Raw genomic sequence first — 19,329 nt, forward strand, 5'->3', positions numbered from 1 at the left:
TGTAGTTCCTATTTTTCTTTATGTTTTTTTTTTAATTTATAGCAATCATGTCGTGGCTTCAGGCTTCTCACTGAGATGGCAAACTAGACAGGCTGAATTTCTCATGAAAAAGAAGGAAAGAAAAAGGAATCAAGAAAGCTAATTAATATGAGAATTCAACTTTTTCTTGAAGACTAATCTTCGAACACAATGTGGGCAGTATAGTTTGTGCAACATTAACACTCCACTTTTGCCACATCTACCCCAGTGTTCAGGACTCATACCTCTTCTATAAACACCCTTCAAGATCTAAGGAGGGAAGCCAAGGACTCGTGTGAAGTTGGATACTTTGCTTCATCTCCTCCATGATCTAAGTGTAACTCGCATTGATAAACAGGTCCCCGGAACGGCTCTGCTGGTCTTTAGGTGGAGATAAAAGGTAACAGCAGCTTTTGGAAGGAAGGAATAACCTTTGCTTTAGGGATATGCAGTGGAACAAAAAGCTTCAAAGCTGCCGAAAGAAGAGACAGCATTGATTTCATTTCAGGCACCATCCACTAAGTTTTGCCGGGTTCCATGCATGCAGTTCCTTATATATCACTTGCTAGTTTCTGAAAGCAGATGTGGTGGAAGACTAGAAAGGCATGCACTTTCTTAATTGATTTAAAATCTCTGCGTAAATTTAATCACTTGTTTCAACTCATTTACTGCCTTCTGAAGCTTCATCAATTTCATATTACAATCAGCAAAAGATACCAAGGTACACAGGTCAGAAGAGGTTCGGTCCCCGTTGCCACCTTTTTTTTTTTCTTTTCGACTTTATTTTTATTTTCTCTTTATTTACAGAGGATCTTTATAGAAGATGGCAAAAGATTGACGTGTGGACCATCCTCCGCTCCCAGTTATCATCACCGCCGTCCGTTTCGCGGGCCTTAAATCTTAATACGACGTCTTTAATTTCCTTAATCCTAAGTCATTAGTCTAATTCGCTATTAGACTGGTCAAATTATTTAACTTTGGGCATGTTCTACTTTTGACCTAATGATTTAACAGCTAGCGCCCAGCGGGCATTGCTGTCCTGCTGCCACTGCTACGGCCATTAACTGCGGCGGCGCTTCCGTCGCCGAACTCAACACCGGAACCATGGGGATTTTGGAGGCATTGCGAACGTCGTCATCTCGCCGTGAAATCAGATCCGAAAACCGCGTCGGCTGCTTGTCCGGCATCTTCCACTTCCTCTCCCGTCAACACAGCCGCTCCCTCAAACGCCTCACCTCCGGTAAGCGGTGACTCTACTTGTTTCCAAGTCTCTCCGTAGTTTACCGTTCCGGCCGTTGTGTGTGCTCCAGCTAAGAAATCGGAGAACCCCACCGTCACGACTACCTTGCCTCCGCCGCTGCCAACGACGACGACGACGACGGTGAAGACTCCGCGGAGCCCCACGATCGCGCTGGAGATTCAGCGACCGCCGCCCGCCGTCGCCGCGATTCCGAACAGCCCGCGGCGGACGCCGACGGTGGTAGCGAGGCTAATGGGTCTCGAGGAGGACCCGCCCCCTCATGGCTGCCACGCCCCCTCGCATGGCCGCCGCCGCCGCCGGAGGAGGACAAGCGGCGGGAGCTACTTCGTGCGCTGGAGAAGTGCGACGAGGACCTCAGGGCCCTGAGGCGGATCATCGAGGCCGTCCGCTCGAAGGAGGCCGCCTCCCCCGTCGTGTCGGCGGCGCGGCGGGTCGAACTCGGCGGTGGAATTTCGAGCAAGGAGCGCTGTGACGGCGGCGATCAACCGAGCCCCGTTTCGGTTCTCGAACCGATATCGTCCCCTCGATCTCGGAACAGTCTCTCCCCAAATGGTAAGTGTACCTGTTACGTACGGCAACCTGGCGCACCACCTCACAGTTCATGAACGCGCATCTTGGTGCAGAGACGCAGCAGGCGACGCCATTCATCGCAACCAAGATCCCGAGGCCATCGCGCACCAGCGTCCTCTACGTAGATACTAGTAAGAATTGAACGATCGTTCTGACGACACAAACACATTTCATTCAATCCAAATAACAATTCATTTTAAAAAACTCGACGAATCAGTTAATTCTGCAGGAGGAGACCACAACAATAAAGTGACATTGTCTGACGACGTTCGAAGCTGCTCCTTCAACCGTCGGAAGGTGTTCGACGAAACGCCCAAGCGCAAAGTGATCAAAGGCAAGGCGGGCATGGCGCGGCGCCGCATGTGGCCCAGGAGGAGTACTCGGGCGACGACCAAGTGCAGTGCGGGCGAGAGATGGGAGGGCAAAGTCTGGGAGGTGGAGAATTTGGGCGTGGTGATGGAGCTTGATATATTGAGGGAGATGGTGGAGGAGTTGGTGGTGGACATGCTTGAATTGTGTTGGAATTTGCCGTCACGGCCATTCGAGTCTGGATGCAGGTGCAGGAAGAGGTTGTGTTTCTAGTCTCTGTGTGTGTAGTCGATTGTGTTGCAGTTTTTCAACTAAAACAGTTAAATTGAGTGACTTTAATTTATTTATTTTTGATAATTGAGGTGTCAATTCTGCAGTAGCTGGAGTGATTTTATTTTATTTTTAATAAACTATATATTTTATTTAATTAAAAAGGTGTTGATGATATAATCTACCTGAGGAGAACTAAAGTTGGTGATCACAAAATTTCCAACTATTTACATGGGAAATAAATAGAATAAAATGTCAAAAACAAAAAAAAAACAAAATTTAAGCTTCTTTCATTAACAAGAATGAGCGAGCTCGGAGATCAACCTGGATAAAGAATATATAAAATTTCCTAGAATATGTATAAGATGTTGGCTTCTTGAATATGAGACACTGGCCAATGAAGACCTGCAAGGGGGAATGTGCAAGTGATCAAAAAACTAAGTCTTCTTGTACCATTGAGCTTCTACTTAATCAAAGATTAAGTTTGTGCTAGCCACCTTGTTGAGTGCTAATTGCAAGATCGATGCAAAATCAAAGATTAAGGTGAAATATAATTAACTATCATACCTTAATTAGCTGTTTTGTACTTGGAGTTGCTTTCCTCGTCAGAGTATAGTGCATCTTCTTCGATAGGTTCTTCGATTCCAGGGAAAGCTAATGGATAAGAATCGTCTTCTTTGCTTCTTACTTTGTTACCATCGACAGAACTGCAATCTAAATTTTGTAGGACACTAGAAAATCGTCTGTTACTACCTAAATTATCTGATACATTGCCTATTTCTAAGTCAATCATCTCTTTCGATCTTTTAATGCTCATCCCTCCATTCGAAGCAGTGGAAAAAGCATCCAGTTCGAGCACCCAAGACCGAAAATCATTCAACGATGGAGGAATCTTTGTGAAGAATACATCTTTTATGTTTCCTAGCAGCCCCTTGTTGTATGGATTCTCTCTCTTGTCATAGCGATAACGAAAATTCTCATATGTCGTCTGTTGAAAAACCAAACCACAAAGCTATTCATCAACAGAAGACACAAAGCTGAAAATGAAAGGACAACTATTGGTCACCTGATTTTTGCTGATTAAGTAGGCGTGGAATGCTGTGAGCCCGCCGACAAACCAAACCACGAAGAACACATAGAGAATGAGTGCGAGTGACACGAACTGGCCGCTCATGGATTTCCACACCGAATTGTGGTAGTTCTTCTTTTCTTCAAGAATGTTTAGCCACGAGAAAGTGAATACGTAAATGCAAAGGAGGGTCGAGGACAATATAAACATGAAGAAGAACCGATAGTTTCGCTGCATGCAGATCACATTTCAGAGAGTTAAAAAGCCAAAGTGATCTATGCATACAATCTCATCACAGAGTGGCATGGCTTACTAGTCCAATGCACTGGCCGACCCACGGGCAGTGGTGATCGAACTTCTGCACGCAGTTGTTGCAGATGGCGCAATGAGAAGCTCGAGGAGGACGATACAGCAAACATGTCTCACAGTACTTCACTCTCACACTGAATCCATTGACCTCCACTTCCTTGGTGCGAGGCAGCCTCATGTTTTGACTGGCTCCATTGGGCCATTCCATGGATGGATACGCGCCGTCAAATCCGTGGCCAGATTCTGCCGGCGCCGGCCACAGATTCCGTGGCACTATGCCTGGATCTCTACTAGAAGTCAACATCAAGAAAGTCATGTCCTGCATAGTTATTAATGTATGAAGATGTTACCTGGAAACTGATCATGTCGAATCGAATCTACACTTTTGTGTTAGAAAGTAGCTCTGATGATATCTTACCGCAACTAGGAGAAGGATTGCCCCAATGAGCACTGGGTGCCCGAGAATATGATGGCTTTGGGGTTGACTTCGGTGGATCTCGCGATTATGAATTTTGACAAAAACTTGAGCACAAAATATGATTGTTGGGGTAGCTATCATAAACATCGATAGGAATACTGAAGAACCATCAGGACCAAATACCAACCTTCCACCACACAGGAACCTCTGAGAGGACATAACTATAGATCATAATTCACGAATATCATCATAATTCGATCGCATTGTTAAACATGGTCAACGAGAAAATTTAAACAAGGTGGTAGATAAAATCGAACTATGATAAGCAATTCTAGAACGAAAGCCTAGAAAATCTCAGGTCCGGCCTGCGATCTCTTCTTACATTGTTTCCGTGCCAAACTTGATACAGCCTCTTCAGTCTGGGCGATTCCATGGAGATAAAAAAAAATAGATTTCAAAGGAGAGGTTTGGAATTTGGAAGGCCGAATGTGAGAGAGAGAGAGAGGGAGAGCCAAGCTTCCCCTCCAGCCTCTCTATTGGTCTTCTCCTTTGGACGTTTGGGGTGGGTCACAACTAGCAGCCCCCATCCTTGTTTGGTTCTTTTTGCTTGCTTAATTAAGGCAATGGTTTTGTTCTTCTCCATTAACCAATTTGCCTACGGCATTTGCGCAGGGAGGCAACGACGATGAAGGCGCGACGATAAGCATGCCTTTTTTACAAGCCATTATTATGCGTGATGGCGCGGTGGAAAAAGCGGCATCAAGATATAAAGTCCGGGCATTTAGGCAGACCTTGTTAAATTTAACGAATCTAATACGCACTTTTAGCATTTTCATAAATCTAGCCACACGCAATAATAATAATAAATAATAATAATAATAATAATATAATAATAATAATATAATAAATATGACTTAAACTTTTAAGAGTAAAAATTGAAAGGATGCCTTTTTTTAATTTTTATTAAGCGCTCCTCCTCCCATCAACATAGTAAAATAATACAGTTATCCTTATTTGATATTATTATCTTTTATCACACGCATTAACTCCTGAATCGATCAATCAATTGTATGAAACAGAATAAGTCCACATTATAATAACTACGAAAGCATAACCATAGCTAAGTAGGAGCTATAAACTACTATAACATAAATATTATTAAACAAGATAGTCTGTATTATAAAAAATATATCATACGGCTATAACATTGTAATAGTTATAACTACAATTCATAGCTACTATAATTAGAAAATATTATTTTAGTGCAACTTATTAAATAAGTCTATATTGTAGAAATTAGCCTAAGCCCAATGCGTCAACAAGAGCAATTAAAGTTATAACAGTTACAATTTTCATAATTGTTACAACATAATATGAATATTATTGAACAAGATAAATTTATATTATAATAATTATAAAATCGTAGATATTACAATATGAAATATATAGTAATTATTATGAAATTGTAATTATAATTATATTATGTAGATGCTACAATATAAATATTATTGAATATATCAAATCTAATTGATTAGTTCAGACTTTAATAATGTATTGGAGAATAACTATGTCATTGAAAAAAATTTTTGATTAAAAATAAAAAAGAGACTCAATGATTCCGATAAAATGAGATGCTCGTATGATTTTTGTCCATTTTTTAAAATTAATAACAAGTGTAGTAGCAGAAATCTTCTATTAATGAATTATATTGAACTTTTAATTTGCCAGGTTCTTTTAAATATGCTTAATTTACTAAAAGTTTCTCATTCATTTTATCATCAACCAACTCAAAATTTTAAATTTAAATAAAATATAAAAGCAAAAAAAAAAAGTTTAATCAATTCCAAGGTTTATTTAACAAAATAAGCAATATAATAAGAGATATTAACTATGATATTATTTTGAGTTAAAAAAATCCATACCACGGGCAAATACTAGTTTACAAAATATTCAGGGGCTATTTTGATAGTGTACTTGTCTCCTCTGCTGCAAACCAATTCATCGATGGACTGGGTGAAACTGAAGGGAGCCGGATTTCGAACGGCAAGTAGTCTGCAACGCAACCCTCTGGCGATTCTCATGCTACTCCGAGTCGCCTTGTACAAACCCTAACCTCGTTATCTTGGTCTACGCCGCCATGGCCAAGAAGCGAAAGCTTACCTCGCCCGCCAAAGCGGGTATTTTTGAGGAGGAAGCATCCGGAGATGCCCCGGTCCCTGAATTCCAAGAGGAACAACATCCGTCTGGAGCTGACTCGGACCCCCAGATCCATGATGGCCTCTCCGGGGACCTTGACGTACCATGGCGTCGAAAACGCGCATAGTGGCAGAGTCGACGAAGACGACGGGAACGAGAGAGACCCGGCCTCGATCCAAAAACTCCTCGCCTTTTCCCAAAGATTACATCATCGAGCTTCTCCTTGACGCAGCCGTGAAGCACCCGGACTTACTGTCGGAGATACATCGCATCGCTGAACTCGATCCTGCCCATCGCAAGATCTTCGTCCACGGCCTCCGGCGCTGAGATTCTTGCTGCTGGCCAGTATGGCGAGTCGAGGACTGCAACGCGGTCATGGATAAAGCGACTGGCAAGCCCAAGGGCTATGGGTTTATTCTATTTAAGCATCGGATCGGTGCCCGTCGCGCCCTACAGGAGCCCCAAAAGAAGATTGGCAACCGGATGACTGCCTGCCAGTTCGCCTCAGCTGGGCCTGTGCCGCCATCTACTCCTCAAGTGTCAGAGTACACACACAGGAAAATATTTGTAAGCAACGTCGAGGCGGAGCTTGACCCTCAAAAGCTGCTTCAGTTCTTTTCCAAGTACGGGGAGGTCGAGGAGGGGCCTCTAGGACTGGATAAGGTGACTGGAAAGCCCAAGGGCTTTGCTTTATTTGTTTACAAGACGATTGACAGTGTGAAGAAAGCATTGGAGGAACCTCACAATAATTTTGAGGGTCAAATATAGCATTGTCATAAGGCAATCGATGGGCCAAAGCCAAATAAGCCGGAATTTCAGTTTCATGGTTCTGGGGCTCAACACGGTCGTCTGCATCATGGGGCTGGCGGAATGTTTGGTCCAAATTTCCCAAGGAGTGATAATCCTGCATTTTTTTAGTAGAGTTAGGAGTCATCTCTCAAGCGCCACAAGTGCTGGGCACCTCATGGTTCCTTCAAGTTCTGGAATGGGGTTTAACCAGTCTATTTAGCTAGCAGCTGCAATGGCTTCCGGGTTGAATCCTGCATTGGGCAGGCTCTCACTGCTTTGCTTGCTACCCAAGGATCTGCGTTAGGCTTGACAAACATCCTGGGTAATTTGTGGTCCAGTGGGGTGGCAGGAAATACTGGGACATTGCCAAACAGCTCTGGGCATGGTTTGCGCAGTGGTGGTGGTGGTGGTGTTGGGGAGAGTGTGAATGCTGGCATGATGGGAGGTTATGGTTCGCAGGGACATGCGCAAGGTGGATATGGAACTTCCTCAACCGTACAGGGAAGCTCTACTAGGAGCCAAACAGGACATGGGCAAACGGGTGGCCTAGGCCCCTTACCTGGGTCGTTAGATAATCACAGGTATAAATACTATTAAATTTTAACAGTTTTTACTGACCTTTCGCATATATTTGAACCCCAATCTGATTTTAGGCTTTGTTTATTGGGATTGTGAGGATAGAAAATGAGACAGAAGAGGATGTGGGACAGAAAAAATGAGGAATAGAATGAAAAACAATTTGCTCTCCCCTACGATTACTTGTAAAGATAGAAAAAAAGAGGGAGTGAAAAATAACATTTTTTATTGACTAGTTAGCATTTACTGACAGAACAAGCTGCAAGTTAGTATATGCCAATGTTGTCAACCAGTTTGTTACTAATTGGTTGATGTTTGAGTAGATTTAGCATTCATTCAGAAGCACTTCTTCCTTCCAAATTTAATTTTGGGGATAGGATTGAATGTTTTTTGCAGTTTGTATAGTAGGAGCTGCAACAACATGACACTATGAGCAATACAAACTAGTTTCTTTTTCCTTCTTTCTCTGTGTATTGGCTTGCAGTGCAACTATTAGTTTCCCTGTTGGTTCCTGTTATTTTCCTGTGCAATTGTACCCTATATGAACCACATAGGATTGTCTGATTGTTGTTGTCAGCGTAGTTTTCAGAATCGTATGATTCACAAATTATCAAACAATACAATGTGGTTCATATATAAAACAATAGGGTTCTTACATATGAGTTGGAAATAAAAAGAATTGTTGCGATTCAGTTCAATTCAATATGAATCTTATTTTATTATACAATTCTGAAAATAAAAAAAACAACTAAAAGTTAAATTTAACCAATAAAAAAAATTAAATGAAATGTACTATAAACTAAACTGAATTAACATAAACATTAAACTGAATTAATATAAAAGAAAGGAAGAAATGATGAATTTATATTATTCAATAGAAGTTTGTGGTTAAATAGAGTGAAACCTCAAAGTTGACTGTGACATGGATGAAAACATTTCATCAAATTGAGACACAAAATAGATGATAGCCAATTATGAACTCGTCATCGATTAAGAATAAATAAATCTTTTTATATTGATAAATAGAATGACAATAAAAATGACATGTTAGTGAGTTAGAAGTCATGTTAAGTCTAAGCTACCTTTGATGACAATGATTTCTACAAGTCAAAAACATTTGGTGAATAAGATTTCTATTGCTTATTTCATTTCTATTCTCAATAGAATGAAATAAATTATAAATTGCACATTGTTATTAGTGGGACACATGAACTTATGCAATTTTGTTATGAATCAAATCAATTTATTCTATATTGTTCAGCCCAAAAGGGAGTTCAATCCAACCCAAAATGCCAAGGCACTCACGATGTATTTAAACATAATTTAACTCCTCACAACATGGCATCTTCCCTTTATTGTTTTTTTTTAAATTTCCCTGAGCAACTTCTAGTTTTGATCCACTATAAAAATTTCCCTGAGCAACTTCTAGTTTTGATCCACTATAAACTTGAATTCCTAAATTTTTTGGCAGCATTTTGAAAACCTTTTGTGCAAATGTTTTCACACTTAATTATATTGCAGATTCTTTCTTGGTGCATAAATCTATTTTGTACTGCAATGTTGCTCCTTCTGAAGTTCCTGCTTCTGTGATCAATACAATGGTTTTTTAACTTGTTTTGCAATAATTTAAAATGATGTTTTGAGCACCTCGGCGGTAAAATTTTTATCATGATCCTTTTGACTTATGCAGTATTTTGAGTTACTATATGGGCATATTTAAATCCTCTGAATGGCTTCTTGTAAAGACCTTGCTGATTTAAAACTCAAGAATTTTTTTTAGTTTATTATTATTCTGTTACTAATACGTTTACTATGGTTCTACCATCAACATTTTTCTAGTCACGCAATTGGTAAAATTGGCAAGAAATTCTTTCTACTTATAGGTGTTGGTTTATGTACTGAATTCTCTTACAAAATGATTTTTTTTTTAATTAAAGGTGATGTTTGGGCTGTAAATGGTTACTTAATCTACTAATATTTTAGGAAAAATAGCTATTCAACTTATCAAAGTATATTTTTGGCTTTCGAAAATGTTTATTGATTGCAAATGCTATGATTTGCACTGCTTGGCCAAAAATTTGATTTTGTTTTAAGTTCTTGATTCAGTTTCTTTTTCTTGATTCACCATTTTGCACCATAACTCTTGCCCTTCTGGATCAGTGGCCTTATCATATTTTTGAAATAATACTCACATTGGAATTCTTATATTGTGCAATTAGGCACCGTAAGTAGATCACATGATTTGGTGTCAAATGTCAGTACTTTCGCTTTCTTTTCAGTGTGTTTCTTCTCTGTACAGACCATCTATAAGTTTTGGTCAAGTTGGAATACTCTGTTCGTTCATTCAAACTATTCATTATTGGCCATTCTGAAATCATTATTTATTCCATTATGTCCTTAAATTCTGTAAACTTTTCTAGTCTGAATTGGTAACAGCTTATATTTTTGTCATTATAGTGTCAAGGATTCACGAGTCATAGAGATGTAGATGATCAATTCTTAGATTGGATAAGTTGTTTACAGACAATCAATCCTTAGATCAGGATAACTGCCCTCTTTCGCTTGAGCTCTGTGTACCTGAGAGGAAGTAGAAGGTGAAAGTGAGAAAGAAAAGGGAGGGAAAGGAAATGGGGAAAGCATGAAAGAATACTGACTACCATAGCAGTGAGAAGGGAAAGAGTGAAAGGAGGTGACAGTGAAAAAATCACCTTGAGTCTTGCAATCTCAATCATTAATTTGCAATTGACAACATTGATTGCGGTGGTAGGGGTAGCTGGTCACTGCTCGGTCTTTGTCCTTAGGCAAGCCTTGGTCTTCCATCACTGATTGTGAACAGAATTTGGGCGGGGGTGACTCCAGTGGACATTGTTGGAGCCAAGGATTGTAGATGGAGGGGAGGAAAAGCAAAGAGAGGGCCAAAGGGGAGAGCGAACCACCTATTGTGTTGACAGGCCACATTGAGGCTGTCAGAGATTGTGTTAGATGAAAGCTCATGCCTGTGTGATTATCTCTGCTTGTATTGGACACTACTGCTGCCGGAGAATTGTGAGGAGAGGGTTGCATTGAGGGGCTTATTGAACATTTTCATCCTAACATGTTCCATTCTGCTTTTGCTCGATTTTGGACTGAGTGTCTCGAGGATTATGAGGATGGAGATGAGGATAAGGAGGAGCATCATGATGAGGATCCAATAATAGTACCACTACCATTTGTAGCTCTCAGAGGATGTCAGGATGAACACTTAAAGTTGGAGACAAACTTTTTGACACATGATCATGTGTTTATTGCTTTGTCACACACACTTAGTAGATGAGTGTGAGCTTGATTGCAATTCATCAATAGTTGCAACTTCATGAGTAGGATGAAGAGTACTGGAGATAATGGTCTTGTTCCAAGTGTGGAACTTAGGATGTTAGTTCCCACTCGAGTAGCCTTCATCATCTGTTTGAGAGAAGGGACATATTGTGTACTTCAACATCTCATGAAAAAGTAATTTTAGTGGATATTCGAGTGCGATATATCAGGTGCGCCATAAGCTATGGATTAGAAGCTACTCTTTGAATTATGTTATATTGTACTGTGTTAATATCGTGGAATGTTTTATTCTTATTTTTGCTGTCTCTATTCTTGACACGACAACTGAATACACATGAGCACTCATATGCTACTAACAATTTATATTGTCTTTGTATTTGTAAGGATACTTTTTTTTTCTCTAGCCAAACGTGTTGACCATCCACCTATGAAATTTAGGTCTACCATGGTGGCTCTCATTTAATTACCTTATCTGATAAGTGTGTTTTGATAGTTGGTGTTTGTCAAAAAGGGGAATAGTTATTTAAGTAAGCTTTCCTTGGTTTATTGGCTTGTCATTCTTGTTGAATGCTAATGATACTTAATGTAATATTATGTATCTTGTCTTTGTTGTGATCATGTGTAGCGTCTGGTGATATTATCGTGATATATCATATTATGATCATGATCATGTATAGAGAGTGGAGCAACTGTTGTTTATGTTGTTGGAGCAGGTAACTCATATCCTTATGTATCGAGATGTCTCTATATACAGTGGAGATTGTCCGGTTTTTGTCAAAAAGGTAGAGTTCTGCCTCAAATATGCTCTGAGTGAGAGCCTACTTTGTTTGAGTCGAACCTAATTTTCAAGGGAGAGTTAGCATTCATGCTTACTATTGTTCATACCTAATTTTCTTTCCCTTCTCCCTGTCACCATTCATGCAGCCAAAGAATAAAACGGTTTCACAAGCGTCCAAAACTCCCCCGATAGGTGATAACGATACGACAAAAAACGTACCCGAAAAGGAGCAAAGTCCCACCATAAATGCGCAACGGACGAGACTCATGTCAAACGGGTCCGTTACAAGGTGACAGGAGGCGGTTTCAAGTGTAACTCCATCCACCCGACACATGCGCCACGTCCTTCCAAATCTGACCGTAGCGGCCGTTTTCTTTCCCTCTCTCACTCGTCTCCCCTTTCGTGAATGAACACGTAACCCAGAAGAAAAAGGATGACTCATCTCATGCAATATTAGAATTCATGACACATGCAGAGGATAAAAGGCCATATATATAATATAACGTCATAAATAAAAAAAAAAAAAAAAGAAAAAGAATTGAGGAAGCAGGTGGAAATTAGGAAGCAGCTCGCCCTGCTGCCCCCTTAACAGCTGCAACGGCCTCTGAACAGTCCAAAACAAGAGCATCCGTTTGGTGCCTAAATCGCGAAGCTAGCAATCAGTCACAGTCCAAAAATCAAATATATTATTTTGGAGGTTGTTTTTTTATTTATATTTGGTCGTCCATGTTCAAAGATGATGTATGTTTAATACGATCAGGGCATGAACATGTCGTGGGACGCGGATTGTTGTTTGTCATATATAACTCAAGAATGAAGCTGAGTTGATTTAACCAGTCAAATTTCTTTAACTCCAACTAATTTTGAAACCCACAATTATTACTCGATCGATCGAGCCAGTAAATAAAGGAAATTAAAGTGGAAGCTAAAGCAAAAGCAAAAGCAGAATCGGCTCTCCTCCATGTATACTGATTTAATTTGTCTCACTCGTGGTGTAGGATACAATTTTCATATCTCATTAATTGCAAATTTGACTTACAATTAAAAGTCAAATTCGTCAAAGAATTAGTTTCTGACTTTTCAACAAAACGTCAGCTATATTAATGGCATTTTTAAAGGGCAGGCTTATCGCCAAGACATATATACATGTACATATTCGAAGTTTTTATTATTTTTTATATATATTTATTTTAGTTCGAACTGTATATTAATTAGGTTTAAAAACATGAGAATCATATTTTGCCTTTTACTGTTGGGTGATCAATTACCCTTCTTTTTGTTAAGTCTACCAAACAACTAATGGAATTCCACCGTGCATGTCACTCTTTAGTGACTTTACATCAATTTAATATTTTGAGAGAAAGCAAAAGGTTCGAATTTCAAGATAATCATCACTTTTTGAAGAAATGCATGTTAAAATGTTTACCTATGAGAAGCTCTCTTAAAGGAAAACCTTTTGAAGTTGAAAGAAGAACATAGATAGCATAGAGAATCAAACACTTTAAACCTTTCTCCAAACATGAGTTCATAAAAATATTTCTTATATTAGACAAACAAAATTTTTAATTAATAATATCAGTTGCGCCGCATGGCATATCTTTTACACATGCATGACTTCTCAAACAAATTCTTTGCACAATAATTAGATCATATAATTAACTTCTTCCTTTGTAATGATGAAGGCTTCTAAATTCAGAATTGTCACTGGTGAGATATATAGTGGCTGCATTCATAATGAAGAAATCAATCAGTAATTGCCAAATGTCATAGTTGGTCTTTGTCTTATGATTTACATTCATTACTGTTTGCAACAACTTCTTTGAGTCTGACTAAATAATTTTCCTTTTATTATAAGAGCACTTGTTCTTCTTGGTGTCACCTTAATTTGTGAACTCTTCCTTTGGTTTGCAATATATCCTTCTTCTTGTAATTCTCTTTGTTGAAGTTCTTCTCTAGTATGGCTCCCAAGAGAATTGTCTATCATTTGACAAGCGAAAAACTCTTAAGAAGTAAAATTAGATCACCTTGAGTGAACCCTCCAACTCATTTTCAAATGTTTAAAATATGTTTCAATTCTATCCATATATGCTCAAAAAAGATCATGAAATTAAGATGAATCTCTTTAATACAAATTTTGCAGTTCATTTTGTTGTCTGTCCTTCATCTTTTTAGAGCTTTAGATCACCTTATTTCACTGGAGAAGATATTAAAAATCCATAGTTGTGGTTAATTGTCTTTTTCCCGGAAGATCTAGAGAAAAGCAAAAAAATCTATCCTTGTGAGACTGATTAAAAGCAATCTGAAATAAGAAGTTAAAGATAAGTTTGGGACGAGTCATGGGAAAGGACGAGAGTTAGGAAAGGGGTACAGTGAATAAAGTTGTACAAGTACCACGAAAATTGAGATGGCCAACTAGCAAAGGTACCAGTTCCTCCATTTATGGGCAGAGTTGTCTGTTTTCCTTTGCTTTCAGGCAATATTTTTGATGGGTTTTCTCTAAAATCGACTTTGTTTTTCTGTTTTTTGGCATTGGCAAGAATTGTGTGTGCCTGCTAATGGACAAGGGAGTTCTGGTGGTTTTGCCCAGGCTGAGAGAGACAGGGTGCAGCTCCAATATAAAGGAGGAGAATGGCGAGAGGACTCAGACTTCCCACCCACACGAGTGGCTCCCTTTTGAACCCTGTGGTTGCGTCCCCCAATGCCCACACCCCCCACAGTGCAATCAGTCTCAGAATAAGGGAAGCATGGAGACAGCTCACAGGTGTGGATGCGGTGTGTGTGAGAGAGAGAAGGCTCGGTTTCCTTCTATCAATGTTGTCTCCCCCCACCTCACCCTTTGATTTCCTCCATCTTCATGTTGTGTAGGTCTCGTTCCTCAAACATCCTGAGAAAGCAATAACAGTGCTTCATTAAATTCTTTTCTTTTCTTTTCTTTGTTTGTTTGTTTGTTCCTTCCTTTTTGAAGATGTGAAATGGCTTCAGATGAGATGAAACCCGCTGGTGACATTGGGCTGTTTGCTGGAGGACCACTACTGCCATCATTCGTTGGATCTTCTTCTTCTCCTTCTAGTTCTAGGGAGAAGGGGTTGGTTAGCAGTGGTGAACAAGCTTGGGGATTGCAGTGTTTTGCAGGGGGGAAGGAGTACCATGAGGGTGAGAAGAGCAGCAACCAAGGCGAGGAAGCTGATCAAGCTGGCGACGATAGTTTCAATCTTGAGAGCGTTCAACAGCAGAAGCTCTGTGTCAGGGGTCACTGGAGACCAGCTGAGGATGCCAAGCTCAAGGAGCTTGTCTCTCAGTATGGTCCTCAGAATTGGAATCTGATTGCTGAGAAGCTGGAAGGAAGATCAGGTAACAATCATTCATGTCGAATGAAAGAAAAAAGCAAGCATGGAAGAACTTTTGTACTAGTTGCCCATTTTTTTTTATGCATCGCCAGGAGAAAATGATGTTCCTTTTTTTGTGCCGCATATTGTTTATGTGTTCTGGCTTTGATGATTCTCCTCTGCATTGCTTTGTGAGCTGTGACAGGGAAGAGCTGCAGGCTGAGGTGGTTCAACCAGTTGGACCCAAGGATCAACAGAAGCGCCTTCACTGAGGAGGAAGAAGATAGACTTTTGGCTGCTCACAGGCTTTATGGCAACAAATGGGCACTGATTGCCAGGCTCTTCCCCGGGAGGACAGATAATGCAGTGAAGAATCATTGGCATGTGATCATGGCGAGGAAGCACAGAGAGCAATCTGCCTATAGGAGGAGGAAGCCCACCACCATTTCTTCCTTAGACTCTCCCCCACTTCCACCTCAGACCCCCCTGATTTCCACAAGAATGGAGCTGAACATGCCCATCAATGCTTGCAGTGGCGACTCCACCATCACCAGCATCAGAAACGAGTCCGCCTCCACCTGCACTGACCTCTCCCTCAATTCCTTCACCAGAACTTTTCCTACCTTCTGTAGTCCTCTCCAAACCCAACCCTTCCCTCCCTGTGATATCTTCAGTGGTATGGGACACGTTCTTGTTTAGTTGCTTCGATTGCTGCCGTGGTGCTATCTATGCTATGCCTATGAGGCCTCCTTTGTTTATTGCACATGCAGGATTGAATGTCTCTGGAGTCGCCCCCATGGAGATGGAACCTGCGATCGACCATCCTAATTACTCCACCGCTGAGGCTTCTGCAGCTGGCACAGTGGCGTACCAAAGGAGCAACGCTTGGACTCAAGGGGAAGCAGATCGTGGAAGAGAGAAGATCAGGATACCCTTCATTGATTTCCTTGGTGTTGGTGCAACATAGGAGAGAAGGGGACCAAAGCAGAGCAGAGCAAAGCAAAAGTGAGGTGTAAAAGATACACATTTCGAGTGTGAAAGAGAAGGGAAATTTTGTAGCAGCAGCGAACCTACGTTGGTTGCTGCTTCTTGGATCTTTAATTAATGTATGAACTTTCCCCTTCATTCCTAGTAAGCTTCTACGTTCATATATAAGCCAAGGCACATGCAGACTTAGCTCGATTGCTCTCTACTATTTGCTGCTTTACTTGAATTCGTCTCTGTTCTGTTGTCTTCTTGTCTTCCTGGAGACGTGATCAAGAAATGTGAGGCTCTGTGAATGCATGCTTAGCTTTCAAAATGCTGTCAGATTTGTCTTTCTTATGGTTAAGTCCACTTCAGTTCCTTTTCACTGCATGCGAGACTTGTTGGAAGGTAGACATAATGTCAATTGAGGCACATCATTGTGGAAGAACCTGAAGAACAAAGGGAGGAAAAGGAAGAAGAGCATGAATCTTATTAATGGCTTGAATCACCATCCAATGCATTTCAGAGATTTGACAAGTATTTTTCTTTTGTTCTTTTGTATTGTAGCGTTTTCACTGTGCATTTTTTTTCTGGCAAGCGAAAATAATAATAATAATAGAAAACTTCCTACTGAGATCTTGTAGGTTACATCACATTTTCAATCAAATACAGTTACATAGTTAGGTTGTTTTCCCAATTGTACAGGGAAAGTGGAAGAAGATCGTCCAACCGCGATTTAACAAAGGAACTAAAGTATTTGATGGAGTACTTTGTGAATTCTCCATCAGAGGTCAAATCTATATAAATCATGATTTAACAATATAGACATTTTATGGCTCAAATTACAATGAAAAACTAGATTGTAAATCAACAAAAGAAAAACTAGATTAATATACATCTACGAATTAATCAGACATTTATTTTCCTGACAGAACAAAAACTTACACCTGGATAAACTTTTATTCTACAAAATAAAAAGGAAAGGGAGAGACATCAATGGCATCAAATACACCTGAGCATTCTGAAACAGAACTCTAGTTTCCAATGGTTAAAAGAGTGTTGGATGATGAATCCCGAGTGGAAGACTGAGTGTCGCAGTGAGATGTGGCCAAGGCAATAACAGTAACTTGTTTGACACAACTCCACCTACTGCCTGCCCTGCAACCACAGCCTTTGCCATCCTTCAGTGGTAACGGCCCCCCTTTCGCAGCAACAGGAACAGGAACACTCACAGGGCTCGTAGCTCCGCTGGCCCAGAATGCTAGGGCGTGGGGTCGCCATTTCACCCGCCATAAATGGCATGGAAAAATGCCTGGTCATTGGTCAGGCAAGCGAAGACCTTTTCTGTTGTCTTCTTTTCCAACTCTGAGGACCATTTGGTGTACTCAAAGCTGAGACATAGGCAGACCTGCAATCATGTGGTGAACAGTTAACTCTCTGAATGTGTGAGGAAAACAGCAGTGAAGTGGTGGAAGGGGAGGAAAGGAAGAAAAAAAAAAGACTGGCGATCACAGTGGTGGTTCCCGTGTTTGACAGTGAGGTGAAAAGATGCTTCATGTTCAGGGTAGCAAAGAAGCCAATGTCACATGAACGAACGTTGTTTTCACTCTTCGGTAACTTGCTTCCTCTGGTAATTTCCCAGTATTCAGATCCATTCAATTCAAATGCACACTCAAGTGTCTTCTCATGGGATGAGAGGGGGTACATTTGCTTTGCATCGACTGGGAGGGAGGCCACTGTTTTGCCTGAGGAATCGACTTTAAATCCCATGTACAATTCAAGTTTAGTACTAGTACTCGGTCAGCTACAGTTGTTCTAGCAGTAAAGTGGGTTATCTTTGTCCATCACCTTAATTATCAGAACGAGCAAATTATAGATGAGATTAAGCTCAAACACGTGGGAACAGTAGGAGAAGGAGGAGGAGGAGGAGCAGGAGGAAAGAAAGAAAGAAGTAGAATTAAAAGGGTGAATCTTTTCCTTTTGTGACAATGAGTGGGCAGGCATGATGGAGACGTGTGTGAGAGGAGTCTGTGAGGAGGGAGGGAGGGTTGATGAGAGGTTTGAAAGTGCCATCAAACTAAACTGAAGAGACACCATTTATGGGGAGCAGCAGGTGACAGATGAGACTGCCAAACCAGAAGCAGAATCCATGGGATTCATAACTGAGGCCAAATATTTATAGTGCAGAGATTTGGTGATCCTTTTGAGGTCGATCTGATGTCAATTGCATAACCAAGGAGGGGAGAAAGAACAAAAGGTCACTGACTTTGGCACGTGAGAAGCTTACACAGTTGGCATGGCATGTCATGGCAAGCAAGCCCCAAGCAAAGGTCCTTTTTTGTTTTTGTTTTCTTCTCATAAGGGACTATTTACTCAGAGGATAAAAGAATAGAGAGGTAAACATATGGATAGAATTAGTTAATGGTGTAGTTCGAACCAGTAGTAGTTCAAATTTACTGCTTGCTTATGTTGTAGTTTTGTACATAATTGTTAGAATCCCAAGATTCCAATCAGTGACAGATTCAGATGAAAATGGTACGTAATTTGACAGGCATGATGCTTCAATTTGATACGATAGGACATAATCCAAATCTTATTTTATATGATCCTTAAAAAAAGAAATAAATAAATTAATTAAGGATATTCATTTAACTACACTGAATGGTTTATCAACCCAACAAAACAGGGAAAGAATTAATTTTATATTACACAATGAAAGTAAAGTCAATAGAGGTTGGGACCTCATAGTTGACAATGACAGAGAAAAAACAGCTTGTCATATGAAGGCACAAAGCTTGTCAATGGTAGGAGTCAATGGGAGGTGACACCTCCTAGAGTCGACACAGGAGGCATTACATCGCCGGAGCATTTTACAGTGCCGGCGGTCGGAGACCCAGCAGTGGCTGCTCCAGTTGGAAAATATGGTGATGACTGATGCGACCTACATGCTCGAGCTACCAAGGTTTGCTTTTTTACTCTATCATGAGTTAAAGGAGGGCAATGAGTTCATCCACTACAGATTCAAAGATATTGTACGAGTGCCAAGTGCTCCTTCTGCACCTCACTCCTTTGCACTGCCTAAAGCTGACATCAAGGAGATCTTCGAGCTACATCATCTCTAGAAGGGCAGGACGAAATCGACCTACTTTTTCACAGTTA

At 40.5% G+C, this 19,329-nt stretch overlaps 2 protein-coding genes and 2 pseudogenes across 2 annotated transcripts; 3 read left to right on the plus strand and 1 right to left on the minus strand.

The window, feature by feature from the left end:
* Positions 1-1,122: 1,122 nt before the first annotated feature.
* On the plus strand, positions 1,123-2,431 carry LOC141821201 (uncharacterized; annotated as a pseudogene).
* A 565-nt stretch (positions 2,432-2,996) lies between these two features.
* Positions 2,997-4,657, minus strand: LOC141821613 (putative protein S-acyltransferase 4). Its single transcript, XM_074708984.1, has 5 exons — positions 4,607-4,657; positions 4,225-4,431; positions 3,811-4,125; positions 3,495-3,728; positions 2,997-3,416 (listed from the first exon to the last, which is right to left on the minus strand). Exons 1-5 carry the CDS (start codon positions 4,655-4,657, stop codon positions 2,997-2,999), a joined length of 1,227 nt encoding a protein of 408 aa, XP_074565085.1.
* Positions 4,658-6,185: 1,528 nt separating this feature from the next.
* Positions 6,186-8,304, plus strand: LOC141822336 (RNA-binding protein P-like; annotated as a pseudogene).
* A 6,546-nt stretch (positions 8,305-14,850) lies between these two features.
* On the plus strand, positions 14,851-16,171 carry LOC141821947 (transcription factor MYB56-like). The gene is made up of 3 exons (XM_074709336.1): positions 14,851-15,229; positions 15,410-15,880; positions 15,975-16,171. Exons 1-3 carry the CDS (start codon positions 14,851-14,853, stop codon positions 16,169-16,171), a joined length of 1,047 nt encoding a protein of 348 aa, XP_074565437.1.
* Positions 16,172-19,329: the final 3,158 nt, after the last annotated feature.

This window comes from Curcuma longa, chromosome 2 (assembly GCF_044706935.1).
Source record: "Curcuma longa cultivar G26 ecotype Majalengka, Jawa Barat chromosome 2, ITB_CL_G26_1.1, whole genome shotgun sequence".
Classification (NCBI taxonomy): Eukaryota; Viridiplantae; Streptophyta; class Magnoliopsida; order Zingiberales; family Zingiberaceae; genus Curcuma; species Curcuma longa.

Coding starts and splice junctions, on each gene's coding strand:
- LOC141821613 (XM_074708984.1), bottom strand. CDS start 4,657: ATGGAATCGCCCAGACTGAAGAGGCTGTATCAAGTTTGGCACGGAAAC. Junction 4,126..4,224: donor CAATCCTTCTCCTAGTTGCG/GTAAGATATCAT, acceptor ATAACTATGCAG/GACATGACTTTCTTGATGTT. Junction 3,417..3,494: donor ACTTAATCAGCAAAAATCAG/GTGACCAATAGT, acceptor GTTTTTCAACAG/ACGACATATGAGAATTTTCG.
- LOC141821947 (XM_074709336.1), top strand. CDS start 14,851: ATGGCTTCAGATGAGATGAAACCCGCTGGTGACATTGGGCTGTTTGCT. Junction 15,230..15,409: donor GAAGCTGGAAGGAAGATCAG/GTAACAATCATT, acceptor GAGCTGTGACAG/GGAAGAGCTGCAGGCTGAGG. Junction 15,881..15,974: donor TCCCTGTGATATCTTCAGTG/GTATGGGACACG, acceptor TTGCACATGCAG/GATTGAATGTCTCTGGAGTC.